Raw genomic sequence first — 18,433 nt, 5'->3', positions numbered from 1 at the left:
AAGGGGAAGGGGTGAGGCGTCTGTACCAGCACACTTCTGCTTACCTTCACAGACTGTGGAGGCTGCTGGCTCCTGTGGTATCCCGCTGAAGATCTTCAGCGAGGACTTCAGAGCCCCCACGGCTGCTCTGACTCCTAGGGCAGCAAGTAGGCACATGGTTTCTGTTACCGACACTGACAAACCCGGCACCCCCGTCCGTCCGCACTGCTCCCCCCGACCCCTGTGGCAGGGGGAGCGCCCAAGAGCAAGGAGCACACAGGAACCGGAGAACACGCAGCAACATAGCAAATCTCGGAGTCCTTTTCGGAGACCGCAACCCACCTCGTCCCCCTTCAGGACGCAGCCTCAGGCGAGCTCGGCCCTGGCCCTCCCGCCGCCTCCCGCTCTCCTCCCCCCTCCCCGCCGCATTTAGACCCCCCCAAAAAGTCAGCGGTTCCGCAGACATCTTGGGCTACCGCAGCCCCCAGGAGACGACCCCAACCGGCACGGAGCCCCTCAGCCCTGACGGCTCCCCTCAGCCCCTCCCGCCCTCCCGCCGGACCCCAGCGACACCGCCGCGGGCCAGGCTTCTCCCGCCCCCCGGCCGCCGCCAGCGCCCCCTGCCCGCCCCAGCGGCCCCGGGCAGCCCTCGGTGGAGTCGATTTAGGGGCTTCCGCGGTGCCAGGCCGCGCCATGCGGAGCCTGCCGGGGAGGGAGCACCGAAAAGGCGAGGCAGGCAGGCGGGAGGGGAGCTTCCCACTCCACCGCAGGGAGCAGCCGGGGAGCTGCCGCCCCTGGAGGGGAGGAGGCAGCGCGCCGGTGACCGGCGACCCTGTGGCGGCGGCGGGGGTGGCGCAGGGCCGGCCGGGCCTGCCTTCCCCCCCCGCCCCTCCGCGGGTCACATGAGAGGGGCGGGCGGCTGGGCCGAGGCGGCGGCTGCCGCTGGAGCTGAGGCAGGGCTAGGCGGACGGCGGCGGGGCAGAGCAGCGCGGCGGCGGAGCGCGGCAGTGGAGGGAAGGAGAAGCGGCCGCCAGGCGCCGAGCGAGCGGAGCGAGCGCCGGGCCTCTCTCAGCAGCCGCCGCCGCTGCGGAGCGCCCTGCCTGCGGCCCCAACATGGACGAAGAGGGCGGCGGGGGTGGCGGCGGTGAGTGGCGGGGGTGGCGCGGGCGGGAGACGCGGCCCCTCACCTGGCCGCCGCGGCCGTGAGGAGAGGCTTTCGCCCCGCTGTCGGGAGCGGGGGGGTCGCCCGCCGCCGCCGCGGCCGTGATATTTGTTGCCGCCTCCGCGCCCTTCGCTCGGCGAGAGCTGCCCACCGGTGCCGTGCCCGCGTCCTGCCCCCGTCCCGCCCGGGCGGAGCGGCCGGCGCAGGCAGCACCCAGCAGCGCTCCGGGAGCGGGGAGCGTGGCGGCGGGGGCTGGCCCTTGTGGCGGCGGCCACAATGGGGCTCTGTGCCCCGCGGCGGGGCCCGGCAGGGGTCAGGCGCGGCGGGGGCGGCGGGGCTGGGGCACAAAGCGGGCGGCGGGGCAGGGCAGGGGGTCCCCGTGCCCCCGCGGCAGCCCCGCGCTCCCTGCCGGCAGCCCCTCGCCCGCTGGCGGAGGGGACGGGGGGAAACAACAAAAAGGAAAAAAAAGTACGTGTCTCGCAGTGTGCGAGCGGTGAAAAGAATAATTAGGCTCTTCCAGGGCTCTGCGTGTGTGTCGTCTTAATGGAGGCTCGGTGATAATCACGGGGTGGTTCATCCAGTTTGAACGCGGGGAACTGTCTCGAAAGCCGGTCGCCGGATTCTACTTTTAGGAAATCGGGACTCGCATCTTGGGGGAGCTTTTATTTTTAATTTTTCCCTTTGGGAGACCGGCTGGCGCACCATCCTGGTTCGAGGCGCTGCGGGCTTGCGACACGCTCCCCTCCTTTTAATTTATCATGTGTTTTGCGAGTGCGTGTGTAAAGCTGCTCCTGCCTGAAATAACCAGTTCTTGTGTCTCATCAGCGATAATGGTGGCTGTGGTGGAGCTGAGCCTGCCTTGGGGCAGAGGGATTGAATGGCCTGCCCTATATTCTGTGTCCCTGCCAGCCTGTGGCGGTGGCGGTGGGACGGAATGGAGCGATGAGGGTAGATCTGAAATAAAACGCTATAAACAGGCTGTATTTGAATGCATTGGCTGATTTCTAAATAGGTAAAGTCAGGGCTAAACCTTCTATGATTAATAGTTGCACGGTGCTGGCTAATTCTAAATATAATTACCCAGAACTCGGAAATCAAGTGGGTGTGGTGTTTGTTGTGACAACTTGAAAAAAAAAAAAAAAAAGTGCTGTGATGAATCAGAAAAATAATTCTTCAAGCAGTTGCCTGGATGTGGCCATTTCTCAGGAGGCGTTTCTGCGCATTTTGTCAGTGGTAGACTTTTTAGTGATAGACTAACTCTTAAAAAAAAAAAAATCTGAAAATGGAAGACAAAAAACAAGCCAGACCTGAAAAGTTATTATTCAAAACAGTTGAGCACTGTAATTGTTAAGAGCAGAGACCTGCTTCAGCTCAAAATACATTATTTTCACAGTATTATGGACTTGCATCTGGAATTAAGGGAAATGAGCACGCTTGTTGCTGTGTAATATAGTATTTAATCACATGCAAGATGTAAACTAAAAAGTGGACATATTGTGAACCAATCTTTCATAAGGTGTTAAGCATTTCGAAGTTGGATTTTCATGGTAGGAAAAATAACTCATGACCTCGGAAGGGGACATTCTATATTTAGTTAAAGGCTGGCTCTATAGGTGAAGTCAGATTTTGACCTAGCATGCAAGTGAAACAATTATTTATAACTTCATATCACGTTAATAAATATATTGCTTTTTTGGGGTCAAACTGTGGTATAGTTAATGTTCTGCCTTACTTGGCTTCATTGTAAAACAACTGTAGACTAATGAGACTGGAAATTTTTTTGCCATCGGTGTATTTGACATTTTACACTGGCTTCTTGTGAGCATGGCACTTTTCTTGAATAGATAGCCAGTCTGGCCTTTTCTTGTGGACTGCTGGCCATTTGGAGCACCAGAGTTAGTTAGGTCATTTCCAGTTAATGAATTGGTATGTTGAATTGAAACTAATGTTATTTAAACAATAGAAAGCATGTGAAAAGTGTAGATTTCACAGCCAATCTTAAAATCCTTATTGCTGCTGGGTAGCGAGACTTGTGGGGTACCAAGGGAGTCTAACCAGGGCAGTCTAGTGTTTTGAAGCTCTGCAGGACATTTGCAATGTCAAAAACCTGACGTTATGGAGTGGGAAACCCATAGAAATAAGCATATCGCTGTGCACAGGTACTTCAGGAAGTATGCAAAATTGGGGACTGCACAGAATCACCCTAATTAGAGACTTGAACTAGATAAGCATCTAAACATCTAGGACATTAAACTGTGATTCAGACGGTAAACTGCTATTCCCAGTTCAGTTCTGCCTGCTGCCCTGCTCTTCAGTTTAATTTGCATCCTGTGCTTCAGTTCCCTTATTTGTCAAATGGGGTCAGTTGTTTTACCACCTCTAATAAAAACTGCAAATGAAAACAGAGCTGTGTAAAGTTAGGATTTATTATTTTAGAAGCGTTTGATGGAAGAGAAATGTTAACAACGGGAATTGTTCTTAGTACCTCTTTCTCTTTTGTATGTGGAGCCCTTAAATAGGGGCATGGGTTTATATTATACAACCCACTTAGGCACAAGCCTCCCATTGATTTCAGCAGAGGCTCTGTGCATGGATTATTGATGCGATATGATCCGAGTCAGTTGGTGTTTGCCTCAGTCTTCTTTTGTGTTCTGATTAAAATATCTCTGTGGTTCACTTAATCCAGGAAATTTCTCCTCCTCCCTCTCCTCACTTGGGTAAAACCCGCGTCTTTTGTGGTTTGACTGAGGCTTTTCTTACAGGCTGTTGTTTAGGTGGTGGTGGTACCAGTGAACCGAGCTCCTCGTGTTGAATGGTGCTGTTGGCAGCTTGTGGTGTAGTTGCTTACTGCTAAACAGTAAGCAATCTTATGTATAAGGTCAAAACATATAAACAGTCTGTGCTGGAGGTGCAGAATAGTACTTCTCTTTGTTTTTCTAAATTGGAGTCTAGTCATACAGCAGCTTTGTAGTCCCCCAAATTCAACTCCGTGCCATTCCTCTTGGCAAGTGCTGAGTACTTACCAACTTCTGCGTGTATGTTTGTTTTAAGGTGTCTCTATGAAGGGGTCTAAACAGACATGCCAAAGGGTTAAAAACCTGCTTCTGCCTGACAAATAGACCAGATTATAGCACTAATTATGGTATTGAGGTTTCCCTACTGTTCCCTAAACTCTGTGCTTTATTTCTGAATTTTGAATCTTTTTTGGGGAAAGAGAGCAGTTCAGTTGCCAAGCTTTGTTAGTTGTTGGCTGTACTTGCAAGCAATGGTGCCAGGTAGCACGTTGATTCTGTTATGTAGACAGCCGACTGAGAGACCAGATCGTCTTGCAGAGGACTCAGAAGAATGGGTTTGCTGCCAAATCAGATATAGCAAGATTACTTCTGTTCTTCTGCAGGGCAAAGCAGTTACCCATTTATAGGTAAAAGCCGTTAAATGTAACACATACATACACTGCCCCCCCCCCCCCCCCCCTTTTTCTTAGAAAAAATGTTTTACAATTGATTAAATATATATATATCACTTCTAGACATAAGCAGCCTGATCTCTTCGGTTTTTTTCACATTGTAATATCTTTCAAAGGTTGACTATAAAGATGGAAGAGTCCATGTGGCCTCCTCATGGTTATAGACATTTGGTCTGCATTTAAGACTAGATCTGTGTGTTTTGTTTGTAATAAAAGAAACTCATAAAATAAGAAATGTATTTTAACACAGAAGAATGTTAAATATGTTTCACTCCTTACTCATCAAAGTGGATAACTTGTACTGGTAGTTTTGAAAAGTTGTCCCAAAAGTTCTTTGGAGGAGGGCTTGTAAGTTTAAATAGCATGCTAGTGAAACGTCAGGAATATAAAAACACACCCGAGTCTTCACTAACCACACAAATTGATTCTAGGGAGAGAAAAAGAGCAGATACAGAGAGAGAACACAAAAAACCTAAATGACATAAATATGACTTTTATCAGCCCGCAGAGCTTCACACTGAGTGTCTTTTTGCTAAATAAGTATTTCTTCATGGTAAACTAATTTCATACTTGTGCAGATTACCTATCAGTTCAGTAGTATCTTAATTTGTAGCTCAAAAATAATTTAATGTTATCACTAATAAAAAATTCTATCATAAAATATTAATAATTATGTTGTAAATATTAGTTATTTCTGGTGATATCAGAAAATGGGCTTGTTAATTGCAGTAGGACATTTAAGTTTTTTTCTTAACACATTAACATTTTTCTTAATGTTCAGTATTTTTAGCTGTGACTTGCAAGAACACATGATTTTTTTTTTTTTTGCTGTTGAAGTTTCCAGAGGTTGTTGGTTGCTAAACTTGATGTATCGTTATATAATGGTATTTGGTTACTTGCGCTCAGCAATGTAAGCCTGCCATGGATTTAGGGGAGCAGTATGCCTGTAGCGTAGCATCCGTGTGTATTGTTTCATCTAGGAAAGCAAGATGTAGCATTTACTTACAGGAAGGAGCGTACTTTTCAGAACAGTGCCTGGAAATCATAGCAGTAGCCATGTGGAAGTGGGCTCCCCACGTGCTACTTTTCCTAAATGGATATTGCAATCTTCTAGTATCGCAGGAGTTGTGAGAGCTTTTCCCAGTTGAGGGACGGCAGATAGTGAGGCAGCACACTGTTTTCCAAGATACATTCTGCAGTTCACGTTGAATTTCTCAATCCTATCATATTTATTGCCTTCTCTTCTTTCTTTATAGGATTTTTAACAGTTTTTTTAAGGGAAAATGAATGAAATAAGTCTTGGCTTTCCTCTGGTTTCTTCTGCTTGCCGCCTTTTTGTGCTGCCAGGGTCTCATTTCCTAGTACAACAGAAAGGTTTTAAAGGCTTTAAACTTTTTTAATTCTCCTGTAGCGCCATCTTAACCTGCTGCTATCTTTTACTCCCTCCCTTTCCCTCCCAACACAAACGTGCTTTAGTCTGTTGCTTTTTACACCCCATCTTTGGCCCCATTTACTTAATGGACTAGTGCCCCATCTCGTTTTCACGTGTAAAGTTGGATGAGCTGTTTGCAGTCACTGTCTGAAGAGTGTATCCTCCAGGTTCATCACAGGGCCTTACCACACTTGTTCTGACCCCTTGTCCACAGTACATTCCCTTCCTCCTCTTATCCTGCCAGCTGCCTCTAGTGCTGTTTACTATAGTTTTCTTTTTGAAATACTGCTCTCTTTTTGGCTTCTTTGACTGTTCTCTCCTCGTTCCCCTCCTGTTTTGTTAATTGCTTTTTCATTTGGAAGGTGATCTTTCTGCTTCCAACATTTTTGTGAATATTTACAGGACCCTGCACTTGGTTTAATGCTGTCTTCTCTACATCTTGTGTTTGGATAATCAAATTTGCAAATAAAAAAGGAGCTATCGTATTTAAACGGATGACTCACAGCATATACTGTGTGCTCTGGATCCAGTACCATCTGTTCCAGCTAAAATGGCTTGTTTGACATCTTAAGATTGCGTAATTGTCATCTTAAGCTTGATTAGTCTAAAACAGAGCTCTTAATACTGATTCCACCCGCTTCCTTTTTTTGATGTCAGTGAATGTGCACACTGGTGCCCTGAGTGGTTATTGACAAGTAAATAGTGAGATGTTATAATTTATTCTTTCTTAAAAAATAGTCTGTAGAAAAGTTGTAACAAAAATGGCAGTGAAAGCACAATGCAAAAATATTGGAACACTTTTGCAACCTTAAAGTTATGAAATAAATTACGTTTTCCTATGCAATATTAATTTTCCTGTTTGAACACACAAATAGATTTAATCTGCTTATGGGATCACACGTGACATGTTCTGTAGACTTCTGCATGTGTCTAGCCAGCATGTAGGATAGTGTTTTGTGATGATTGAGTGAATCTTATGTGATTTTTTTTTTTTTCCTCCTTTTTAAAGTAAAGCAATAGTTAATGTTGTCTGCTTCCTTTGAGTCCCTGTAGTTCATGAGTACTTAAAAAAAATGTAGGGAAGGATCACACTTATTTTGGTGGAGTTGACCATGTGCTTCATTCATAGAGGATAAAAATAAGTACTTAGCAGCTGGTTTATTAGAAAAACCTTTCAACTTCTAGAACTGTTAAGGCAGGAATTCCATGGAAGTGAGGAACACATATTTTACTTTTAAGATTTACAGAACCAAAGGGAAAACCGTGTGAGCAGACATAACACTGGTGTTTTGACTTCTTCACTGTGGATTCTTTTAAGGCAGTATGTTTTATAGGAAAGGTATGTGACTTAGGTAGTAGAAGTGTATTTATTTATGCCATTTGTATAACTTTAACATCTAGCAAATTGTTTTTAATTGCATATGACTTCCTTCTTTTAATTCCAACAGTTTCATGGGAAAACTAAGTATTGCAAATTTTTTGGACAGCAGTATTTCCTCTTAGTGGGATAGACACACAAAATCTACTAGAAAACCATGTGTTTTGTGGTCCTCTGAGATTTGCCTGAAGAAGGAAATGGTTTGACCTATTTGGTTGCTACGAAGTAAAAACATTCTTGTTCTTTTTTTTTTTTTTTTTGTGAACATCTGTGTCACATTTATTTCATTACTTTCTGAGGTTCTTTAAACCCATTATTTGGTAACAAAAAGTTTTATTTAAGGAAAATAAAGCGATGCATAGCTGCGTCCACAATTTCATTGAAGTTCTGATATCTGCTTTTATGTAGGTATGGTATAAGTGGGTAGGTTTTCCAATAAAAGTTGACATGTTAAAAGGCCAACACAAACATTATCTAGTATTTCCTAGGAAAAGTGTGCTGGACAAATTCAATAGGATCTCATGGAATTAACAGGAAATTTTGCATGCTGGAGGCTTGTGGAGTACTGAAAACATTTGATCTAATTTTTCAACAGGTTGGGCTTCTTGACATGGTTTTTCAAATTAGCCTTGTTTTCAGATGTTCTGTTTATTATAGAAAGGAGTAGTTATCCTATGCCATGTGTATGGAAGAACTGTGAAGCTGAAACTGTTTTGTAGCCACCCAGTGGAAATGGTACCAACAAGGATAGATTTTACTGCAAGAATATTAATGAATAGTTCTTCTGAATTCCGTAAGAAAATTCTTCAACAAGAATTGAAGATCAGTTCATTTGTGAAAGTTTAATCTGGATTCAAGCCTGGCTTTCACTGTCATGTCCAAGAGCTCAGTTGAATTTTGAGGAGCTGCTGCTGTTCTTTGCGGATGTGCATCCTTCATACAAAAGGAGGAACTGTTGATTTTTAGATGAAATGCCTTGAGTTTCTTAACAAACACACAAAAAAAGCTGTGTGAAAATGATGAAACACAAGTCTGCTGCCTGTCAGGGTATGGAAGAGGCTGAACTGTAACTGTGGGAATTAATTTTAGTGGCTGTTCTACCCAGCTACTGGTTCTCACGCAGCTTCTAGGAGTATCTACTCCTCAGTCAAATTAGATTGAAATTGAATGCTGTGCTAGGGGTACTTTGGCAGGAGGAGTTGATGGGTAGGAAAAGAAACGTCCAGTATCTTGTGCTCACTCTCATTCTCACATACATGCACACACAAAAAAAGGCTGAAAAAATTGGCGTGTGCAAGTAAGGGGACTGCCTCTTACTGTTTTCTGTAAGAGGAGCTGTGAGATGTAATCATTTCATGAGTCACCTTTGCGTTTTTACACAACTGCCTCATTAATAGTGTAACTTCTAGCATGGAGATGTGTGGTTTGGTGTTGGGTTTTTGGTGTGGTGTGGTGGTTTTTTGTTTGGTGTGGTTTTTTGTTTTTTTTTTTTACTATCTGATTCATATTGCAAAATACCATTCAGGCTGTTTTCTTGTTCAATTCCAAGTATTCAGGAGTCTTATTTGCTGTTACGTTTTCACTTTCACATACTGTAGATATCACGTTCCTTCAGATCCTTGTTTAGCTCATAAGCAGTATTGTCTGTAGGGTCAAGTTCCAACATAAACCAGATCCTGTTGCCTTACTACAAGAGAAGGGGAATTGTCAAAAGGCACATTTGTAATTGCACTGGATATTATAACATAAGGAATTGTGGTCGCTCGAAGCAGTATTTCTTGTATTCAATAGTCAGACTCTAACTGCTTTTTTTTTTTTTTTTTTTTTTTTTTCTTCCTTTGCTCATCTGAGTTTGGACTAATGAACTTCCTGCCTCGTCATTCTAATACATGGAGGAGGAATTTTCCCACCAGGGTGTGTACTCTGAGTACAACTTTGGCCACTTGCAAATGCGATTTTTGAATTCGTAAAGCTGCTGTGTGTTTTTGTTTCAGTATCTCACCAGTGGCTAGTTAGGGGATGTGAAGGAAAGTTTTCCCAGGAAGTTGAGGTTAAACCAAGTGGCTGTAAGAAGAGATGGTGACTTTGTTACGGAGAAACTCTGTTTGCTGGGAAGAACCTTGCAAGTTAAATGCATTCTCTAACCATGAAACTCCTAGCATATGCGGGATGGGGCTTGGTCCTGCATAGGGCCATTCTAAGTCCTTCTTGAGAAGACCAAATGAACTTGACACTTTTCTTGTACACACAGAGTGCTCATCTGTTTCTGATTGCCCACACAGGAGCTACTGTGTACAAACCGTGCAGGCTGATGATTCATTAGGTGAATATGTGTCTGTATATTGTTTTGTGGTTCTCCCTTTACTTTTTTCTTAATTTTGGTTCTATTTTTTTCAGTTTCTGGGTTTTTTTATGTTTAACTGAAAGAGTTCTTCTTGGGACCCGCCCAAACTGAACGATATTTCAGGAGTATACCTTCAAGAGCCTCTGTCACGCTGAAGTAATCCTTGGTTTAGTCTCATATTTTGCAGCCCCAGTATATACTAATTGGGGAAAACTCATTTTGCATGAGGTATCTCCATCATGTAAACGCCTAAATGGGTAGTCCATGTTAGGGATGTATATGTTTATAATCTCAAAAGTAACTTTTTTATTTTGTAGACCTTTATTATTTAACTTGCTCTTCTTCAAGTCAATTTTGACCTACTGTACCACACTTCTAGTTACTAAAATGATCTTATTATGTGCTTGCAACACTTTTAAGCAGCATCCAGCATTCATCTGGGGACAGGGAGAATATCTCTGCTTGTTTTCTCACCATCTCTTGTAATTTGTGCTGCTATTCCTAAATTGCAGTTTGTATAGAAACTGTTGTTGAAGTGGAAGTTGAAACTGGTGCTAAAGTTATAGGCAAAGTTTAGAGAAACGGCTGTTACGTTTATGAAAACGTTTGCAGTCACAGAAGGGAGAGATTGAAAGGTTTCAGGTATGTGACTAGTTTGTTCTTTGTGTAGATGTTGCTGATTCGGTAGGTAATCTCCGACTGGGTCTTAAGCCTGTCTTCTATGTATTACATGAGGTCAGCCTTTCTAGGCAGCTTGTGACATTTCAGTTTGCTTGTAGATGTTTTAGCAAGGACAGATAAATGGAGCATATGGAGCTGATTATTTTTTTGGCTATAGGAAGTGGATTTTTCTGCATTAAATATAGTAACTTTCTTTTTTTAAATATCTGAGAGGAAGCTTCCCCACCCCTAGTGATTTTTTTAAAAAAATCAAAATACATGTAACTCCCTTCGCTCTCATTTTGCACAAAGTAAGTTGGAAAGACTGCAATGTTTGGTCTTGTACCAATAAATGACATAGTATCCCATGAATGTTTTAAAAGATCAGGTGGTATTTTGTAAGAGCAAACATAAGAAGAAAACTAGTGTAAGTCCTTCCGCTGTGAATTCACTGATATCCAAAGTAAAAAGAGTATATGTTATATTATTGTTCTTATTTTGCTGAAAACTTTTTTTCCTTTTATATCTTCTACCTGTGTTGTAAGCCTGAAAAAGTAACATGTTATGAAGGGGAAAGGTTGGGTGAAATTGGTAATCCAAATTATATACAAATAATACTCTAAAGTTTATGGAGCCTGTGGGTGGGTGGATGAACTTGGCAGATATATCCATTGTGGTATGTTAGACTTGAAAGACCATATGGAGATGATTATTTTCTGGCATTTTGTAGTAAAGGTTTTTGAAGAAGGAATTTTTAAAAATTTTTTTTTAGAAAAGGCGTGAATGATAGGAAGAATAACTTCAGTTTGCATTGAATGGTAAAATAGTTCGTTGTAGTAGCATATGGAAAATGAATTTATTCAAAAGTAAGCTGCTAAAAGAAGTTATCCTACTGCTTTCTTACTAGCTTTCTTGTTTTCTGAAGGCAGCCAAAGATCCTGTGCAGCTGGGACTAATACAGGATCCAGCTGTAACTTTTTTTATTGTTGTTCAGATGTCCGGTGATGGTCAAATCTAAGTTATTGTGTGGAAATTCAGTAAAGGAAAAGGGTAGGGTGGGAAAAAAAGTGGCTCTCTATAAAAAAATATTCCAGTAAAAGCAACAGGAACTAGGAGTATCCATTTCAGAACTCTGACATAAATCCCATCCTGAAATACTTGAACGCCTTCAGATTTTGCTGTAGACTTTAAGTCATCTGAGAGTTCTTGGTTTATTTTTTAAGCAGAAATGAAGTTAGCTGATTGGAGTGGGAAGGTGGCCATTCTTTCAGACTGCTTATGGAGGAAGATACCAGTTTCTTATTCATAGTACAAGGTTTTAGTAAAATTCTTTACTTTCTCTGTATTGGTACAATATGTAATGCTACAATGTGGAGGATATAAAAAAGTTCTGTATTTACTAATTTCACTTACGTTGTGTTTCACTAGTCATTGTTTTACAGAGCCTAAGTATGTAAGGAGGGGAAAAGTCTTAATATTTTTCTGTAGAGTTTGGTTTACTTTTGGTATCTTCGGTGCTTCCAAATCTGTAGACAATGCCTTGGATTGAGCTTAAACAAAATAAGTAGCAATACATCAGGTGTATGGAATGGTGAGAATACTTGATGATGATCAAAACAATGCATCCTTTTATTTTTCAATACAGTTTGTTGGGTTTTTTCCTTGTTGAAAAGGTTATATTTCTCAAGTTTCTTTATAATTGCAGCCAGTCATCCTGTTAGTTATTTGAGTCTAAGGATGCCAGTGTAGAAATGTGCTGTCCCCCAGTTATCTGCTTCCTTTCCAAATCTTCCTTCCAAATCTAACTCGCTAATGGAGTCCCATCAAATGGCTACCTGAATTCTGGAGTTCTTTTACTATTATTCTGAGTCTTTAATTTTGAATGTTGTTACTGTAATTACGCTAGTCTAACTTAGTGAGTTTAATAACAATAGTATACAAATTGTAAGTCCTAATTGACTAGAAGACTTAGCTTGAAATACTGTAAGTTATTTCCATTACTGGTGACAGTGAAAGGAATTTTAACACAAACTTATTGTCTCGAGCATAATCCTGGACAGTATTAGTACATTCCTTTCCATGCATCTTAATTGGTTGTTGATATTAATTCTTTTATTGGAGGGAAGAAAAAAAAGAAAGATTTGTGGTTGGTCTCTTGGCTGCCGGACAGCCTGGCATTCTGCCCCACAGTGCTAGAACATAACAACAACAGCGATTTATTTTCCTTCCTGAGCAGTAGGAGCTGATGTGTGACTTCAGAGTGGAAGTGAAATGTGGACAGAACACTGCTTTGAAGGCAGAACACTTCTAACACAAATCAGTTGCAAAATGCAAAAATATCTATGATCTCCGTATAGCAATGTAAAATGTAACAATTTTTGGAGTTCTTGTATGTGGTCACCAATACCAGTGGTAAGAATGAGGATTTTGTTTTGGTGGCAGGACTGCTGTGGTCTGTGGATGAGTGACAATAACAGTTGATACTATTTGCATGAATTAATTCATTGTCAATGTGTTTTGTAAAGATGGCACTTATTTTGCTCTATTACTGCATTGGGTGAAGTGTATTTTGCACCTATGTTTGGGCTTTGGTCAGATTGTTTCCTCTCCCAAACTGTTGTATTTTATATTTTATTTTTTTTTAATGCAGTATTATAAACTAATACCAGGCAAATAATTTGCTTTCCCTCCTTTTTTTTTTTTTTTTTTTTTTTGCATTGCAGTGATTAAATAAGCAGTACTGCTTCAGTTTATCCTTGTTTCACAAGAATGGTAGTCAGAGTTCTTTCTCCCAATTTTTAAGGGTTATAATCTTTATTTGCATTGTGAACAGCCTAAAGGAATCTCTTTCAGTTTAATTGCTTTCTTGAAATGCAGATCAACTTACAGTGTATTTTGCAAAATTGGTGGGTGTAGACTCTGCCAATGTCAAAGACCATTAAAATACAGCAACTAGAGTAAGAAACTGTTTACAGATTTGCTTTAAGATGCTTTGGCTGTATTCATGACATATTATAAGGAAAATTCAGAAAATATTCATGGCTTGAGAATAAAATCTGCCAGCTAAATTGAAGAAACTATAATAATGTCTTGCATCTTTGAGAGAGAGAACGCCACATTTCAACTGTTACTGCATTGTATTTTTCTCTAGAGCTCATATGGACCTAGGAGATTACTTTTTTTAATGCGATGGGAGAACATCAAAAGTTCCTTCTTGCATTTTAGAAATAATATGACAATTCTAGCCAAGTTTTGGCTTTTCACTACCTCATTTTACATTTTGAAGAAAGGCTTTCCTGCTGAACAAACACATGTTAGCCTGATAGCATTTTCCTGTATTTGAATTGTGAACAGTCGAATGACCCCCCCAAAATTTATGTTATAGTAGATACAGGGTTTTAACATAGAATATATGCATACAATAAATCTGTTCAACTAATCAGTCTGCTTCCTTTCCCTCCCACCCCCTTGCAGCTGGAAGTTCATCAGCTTCTGCTACTATATCTAGCTTCCTCTTGAGACTTTCTAGAACAGATTTAACAGTGGTGGCAGGCATTAATGAACAATGTCGTGATTATATGCTATGGGTCTGTATAAGCTGTCATTTTCCATTGCTACTAGTTCTTAATGGAAACTATGTCATCTGTTTAGTATGAGCACATTACATGTGCCATACAAAGCTGCATGGTGCAGTATTTAATGAAAGCATGTATCATCATTTAATCAGTAGAAAATATTTTTAGATTTCATTAGTGACTAGTCTGGCATTTAAAATGGAAAATTTATGATACGATTTTACTTTCATAAGTTCCTAGCTAGGATGATAATGCAGGATAGCTAGACTTCCACTGATAGTTGTTAGTAATTAATTATGCTCTGAGTTCTTTGGTGTATGAGAAGACATTTTTTAAAGTACAACTGTGGAAGATTTCAAGGAAAAGAAAAATTAGGTGCTTCTATTTGTTTTAGCAGTTGTAAACTTTCATGATAAAATACTTCCAGTCAGATCTAATGGAATTGAACAGTCTAATTAAAAACTTGTCTAATGGTGATTTTTGTTGACCTTTTTTCTTTAAAGGATCAAAATGTAGTCTTTCAGAACTAGCTTCTGGACATTTAGGGATACTGGCTGAACATCTGCCGCTTCAGTTGTGTATGGCACTCAGGTGTTCTGGTCAAGCTCCAAATAGCAAAGTTTTAAGGTCCAGTTGATTAAGACATTGAAGACATGGTAGGACAGATGCTGTAATTGAAGGGTCTTTTAGAACTGATTTTTGTATAAATGCAAAGTAGACTGTAGGCTGTTCCTGCCTAGATGTATGCTGTCAGGATTAGGTAATTTTTTGGTGACAAAAATCTATGCTTAATACTGCCACCAGTTTTCTTACCAACCACTTTTCTCAGTGGTTGAGGAAGAAAACAATAAAGAGTTTATCTGTGAATGGTATTCTCCAGCTGTTTTGTACTCATTGCTGTATTGTCCACATTTGTGAAATATGGAAGAATCTCTAAACTGCATTAACAAGTTTTCTCACTACTTACTGAGCGAGCTGTGTTGGCAGAGTTGCAGACACTGCTGCTACAGACTGCTTAACAGAAGTTACAACTTGGTATTCCTGGTTGCTCTAAGGTTGCAAGTATGTTAACATGAGTCAGATTTTTTTCAGCTTTACACAAAGTTTGTGTTAGTATAGTGAAAGCTTGTGCCGGGTAGAGCACTGTTCGGAAGAAGACATCTCTTTGGAAATGTGCTCAGCAGAGGCTACATATAACCACACTGGAGCTGGTATCTGCAGGTAAAAATGTCATGATTTGCTGTAGGTTTTTCTCATTTAGGAAGTGATACCTTTTATTGTTACCTTTTGTGTCATATTGAGGGGTGGCAGAACCTAAAGCATTTTGTCCCACTCCATTGTTTCCCAGTCAACAAAAATGTTTCCTGTTTGAGCATGGCAGGATGAAGTGGAAATCTGAGAAAGAATGTTTATTAATAGGAGCAGCAGGAGCTGATGGATTTAAAAAGAAATTGAGAGTTGAATGCCAGTTACTTGCTTGAAGTTTTTAAATCTCTATTCGTTTTCAGGGAAAAGCTTAATTTTATATGCTGTAAGTCAGAGACATCGAGAGTAATAAAACTAAATTGCTTAGATCATGAATTTGTAGGGGTATTATTTTTTTCTTGTTAAGTACTTGCCTGAGAAAAAAAGATTAAATTATTTGAAAGTAAAGTACAAAAGATTATATGTTTAGGTTATTTTTCACTGATCTCTGGAAGGAATGCAGTGATCTTGCCAGTATTGGGCAGCAAAAACAGCTTAGAAAGGGCAATGTAATATTTTAGCAGATCTGGCTGAAACCGTTAGGGAAAGTTTAAATAGGAAGAATGTATTTATTCAAATGAGTTTTTGATCAGAATGCCAAAAGGTCTGCTTGCAGTATGAAAAAGCTTTCTTATTGTAACATAGAACTTCTGTCTGCACTTACAAGGATTCAAGCATATGCTGAATGTTCTCTGTTTTGGAAGTATGGCGAGCCAGATTTGGTACAAACTGCTGATGGTCTTTTGCCAAGCAAATAGGAGACCAGGGGTTTAACTTTAAGGTAAGTGGATCCATCCAGCAAACTTCTTATCAGTGGACCAGATAAAAAGCTCTTTTATATCTGGATTAATGACTTGTCAAGCTAATTGTTTCATGGTGTGATGACAACCAGCAAGTCACAAAGGCTAAATACACTCTTTTCTGAGGATCTGAAAATGCTTTATAGTCTTAAACTAAGCCTTACTGTTACTTTACTAACAAATCAATGAATAAATTCGTGACCTCTCTTAGTGCCCTCTCAGGCTGTACAGGGCAGCACATGGCCAGTGGGCTTGTTGATGCAGTAGCAAGAAGCTGGAGCAGTTTGAGCCTAAGAAGCAATATATTGTATTACCTATAGCACATTTCCGTCCAAGTACAGCTCAGTGGTTTCCATAGTAGGTATTAGGGTTAGGTTTTTTGGAGGAGACTGCAGGAATATCAAAGGCTTTCACAACATGGTGTTGTGCACAGTGTTCTGCATCCTGGAATTTGTGTTGTTTTGGGAGAAAGTAAATGCTACTTGAGCAGTTATTTAATAGGTGTGCACTGCTGTATGGCACTTTGTAGCTGCCTCTTGGAGACAACCTTCAGAGAATGAAGATTGCTTTCGAATCTGGTGGTCGTTCCACCTCCTTCAGTGAGCAGCTGATCTTGGAAAATGAATAAATAGAAAGCTTCTGCAATAAATACTGCTTCTGAAATCTAACTCCAGAGCTGTGTCAGGCGGGGATGGGGGAAGGGGAAAGATGAACTTTGCCTTGTTTTTTCTGAAAATTTCATTTGTGTGCTTTATAAAAAGCCAGCAATCCTAAGTAACTGGTTAATGCTCTCCCCTAATGAGTGAAGTACAGTGAGCGGGCTTCCTTATTGCCAAGAGTAGATGTTACTGGAAATCCGTGACACAGAGACTGTCTGAGCCCCAACTGTTTTGCTGGGCATACAGTAGGTCTGATGAGCTGTGCCTGAATCTCGAGCAGGATTTGAGGGTATTGCTGGCAGCCGGCTGGAGGGGCTGGGCCCTGGGACCCCCCTGCAGCTGCTCAACAACATTCCTGTCAATTTTCCGTGCTGCTACTTGAAATGGATCTGATGGGAATGTCTGCTACTACTCTGGTGTGTTTGCTTTTTGAGTCTTTTTTTCCAGGGTCTATCCTAGGAAGAAATGTAGGTGCAGACCAGCCAACCATTTCCTCTTCTCAGTAACTGGGGGTGCTGTGGGAAACAGTGGTTTTGTAAGGGCAAAGCTGAAACACATTGCTACAATTTTTATTTTCCCTTCTAACATTTCAAAAGCTGAAGGGATCAGTATGTTCTTGTTTGCTTCCTCCTTACCCAAGAGATGATGAAATGATCTCTGTTTTCAGAAGGAGTTGTCCTACACTTGGTCCAAGATGACTGCTTTCAGCTCCAGGATCCAGGCTAGGTTGGCAGCAGGACATCTGTGGTTAGTCCAGCTGTTCATGGGGACTCCTGGGAGTTGTGTGCCGATGGGAGATAGGTATCCCTGCTTTGCTTTTTATCTACACATACTCCTTGGGATTGTTGGGAGAGAAACCTGTCCTGGTTGACAAGGGAAAGGAGTCAACTGAGGGGGATTTGCTCTCCTGTCAGCAGCTTAAACTTTGGCTCACATTCAGCAGAGTTGCTAGGAAGCATTACAAACCCTTTGAAGTGAACACAAGAGCCCAGTTCTGGTCAGTGGTGGCAGTAGTTTGAGCGATCCAGCTTCCTAGTCTGTATGGGCTTCCACTTGCTCGACTTTCCATCAGCAGTCTGTGCTGATCACTCTTCTGTGCTGGTCAGCTGAAGATTACATACAGGACCACTTTTGTTCCCTTAGAGATGTCAGCTCTAGTGATGGTGGATGGACTGGACATAGTCCAGTGCTAACCATTTCCAATTTTACATGAGAAGGGAATGTAGTATAACTCACAAAGGTGGATTCTTTGCGAATTTTCTGATCTGGATTTGAACTAGATAATGTCTTCATATTATATGGCATAATGTCAGTCTGCTGAAGACTTAGGAGAAGTCTGCTAAAGCTTGTTTACCTGAAGTGTTGTCATCTTGCAGTTTTTTAAAACTGAAGTGTTTTTTAATTACTGTCAGCATGGCTTGTATGTTGGCTCAATGAGAAGTGAATTGCGCTGTTGTAGAAATTGATCATGGGACCATCCAGTCCCTTTCCATCCCGTTCTTTGTATAATTCTGTGTAGCAATACACTACACTTTTGTTGGGCAAAATCATAGATGCCCCAAGTTAAAAGGTATGTGCTGCTTCTATTCTATAGCTTAAAAATCTTACTTTTGGAAAGCTATTGCATCTATGCTTTTTGATTTCAGAATTTTCTCTTCCTGCTGCAGGCAAGCAAAATCCACTCTTCTTTTGCTGCCCTTTCTTTGCACTGTAGTGAATGAAGGGTTTCAGTT

The 18,433-nt window shown here is 41.4% G+C and overlaps 1 protein-coding gene across 1 annotated transcript in view; it reads left to right on the top strand.

The window, feature by feature from the left end:
* The first annotated feature begins 899 nt into the window (after window positions 1-899).
* CYTH3 (cytohesin 3) overlaps window positions 900-18,433 on the top strand; it is a 49,992-nt gene continuing 32,458 nt past the window's right edge. Inside the window, exon 1 of the mRNA XM_037385346.1 lies at window positions 900-1,123. Within this exon, the coding sequence (XP_037241243.1) occupies window positions 1,093-1,123 (31 nt within the window). The 5' untranslated portion in view covers window positions 900-1,092. The remainder of the gene's footprint in view (window positions 1,124-18,433) is intronic.

The sequence above is a fragment of the Falco rusticolus genome, chromosome 4 (genome assembly GCF_015220075.1).
Source record: "Falco rusticolus isolate bFalRus1 chromosome 4, bFalRus1.pri, whole genome shotgun sequence".
NCBI classification, from domain to species: domain Eukaryota; kingdom Metazoa; phylum Chordata; class Aves; order Falconiformes; family Falconidae; genus Falco; species Falco rusticolus.
This window is presented reverse-complemented; position numbering and strand designations above follow the sequence as displayed.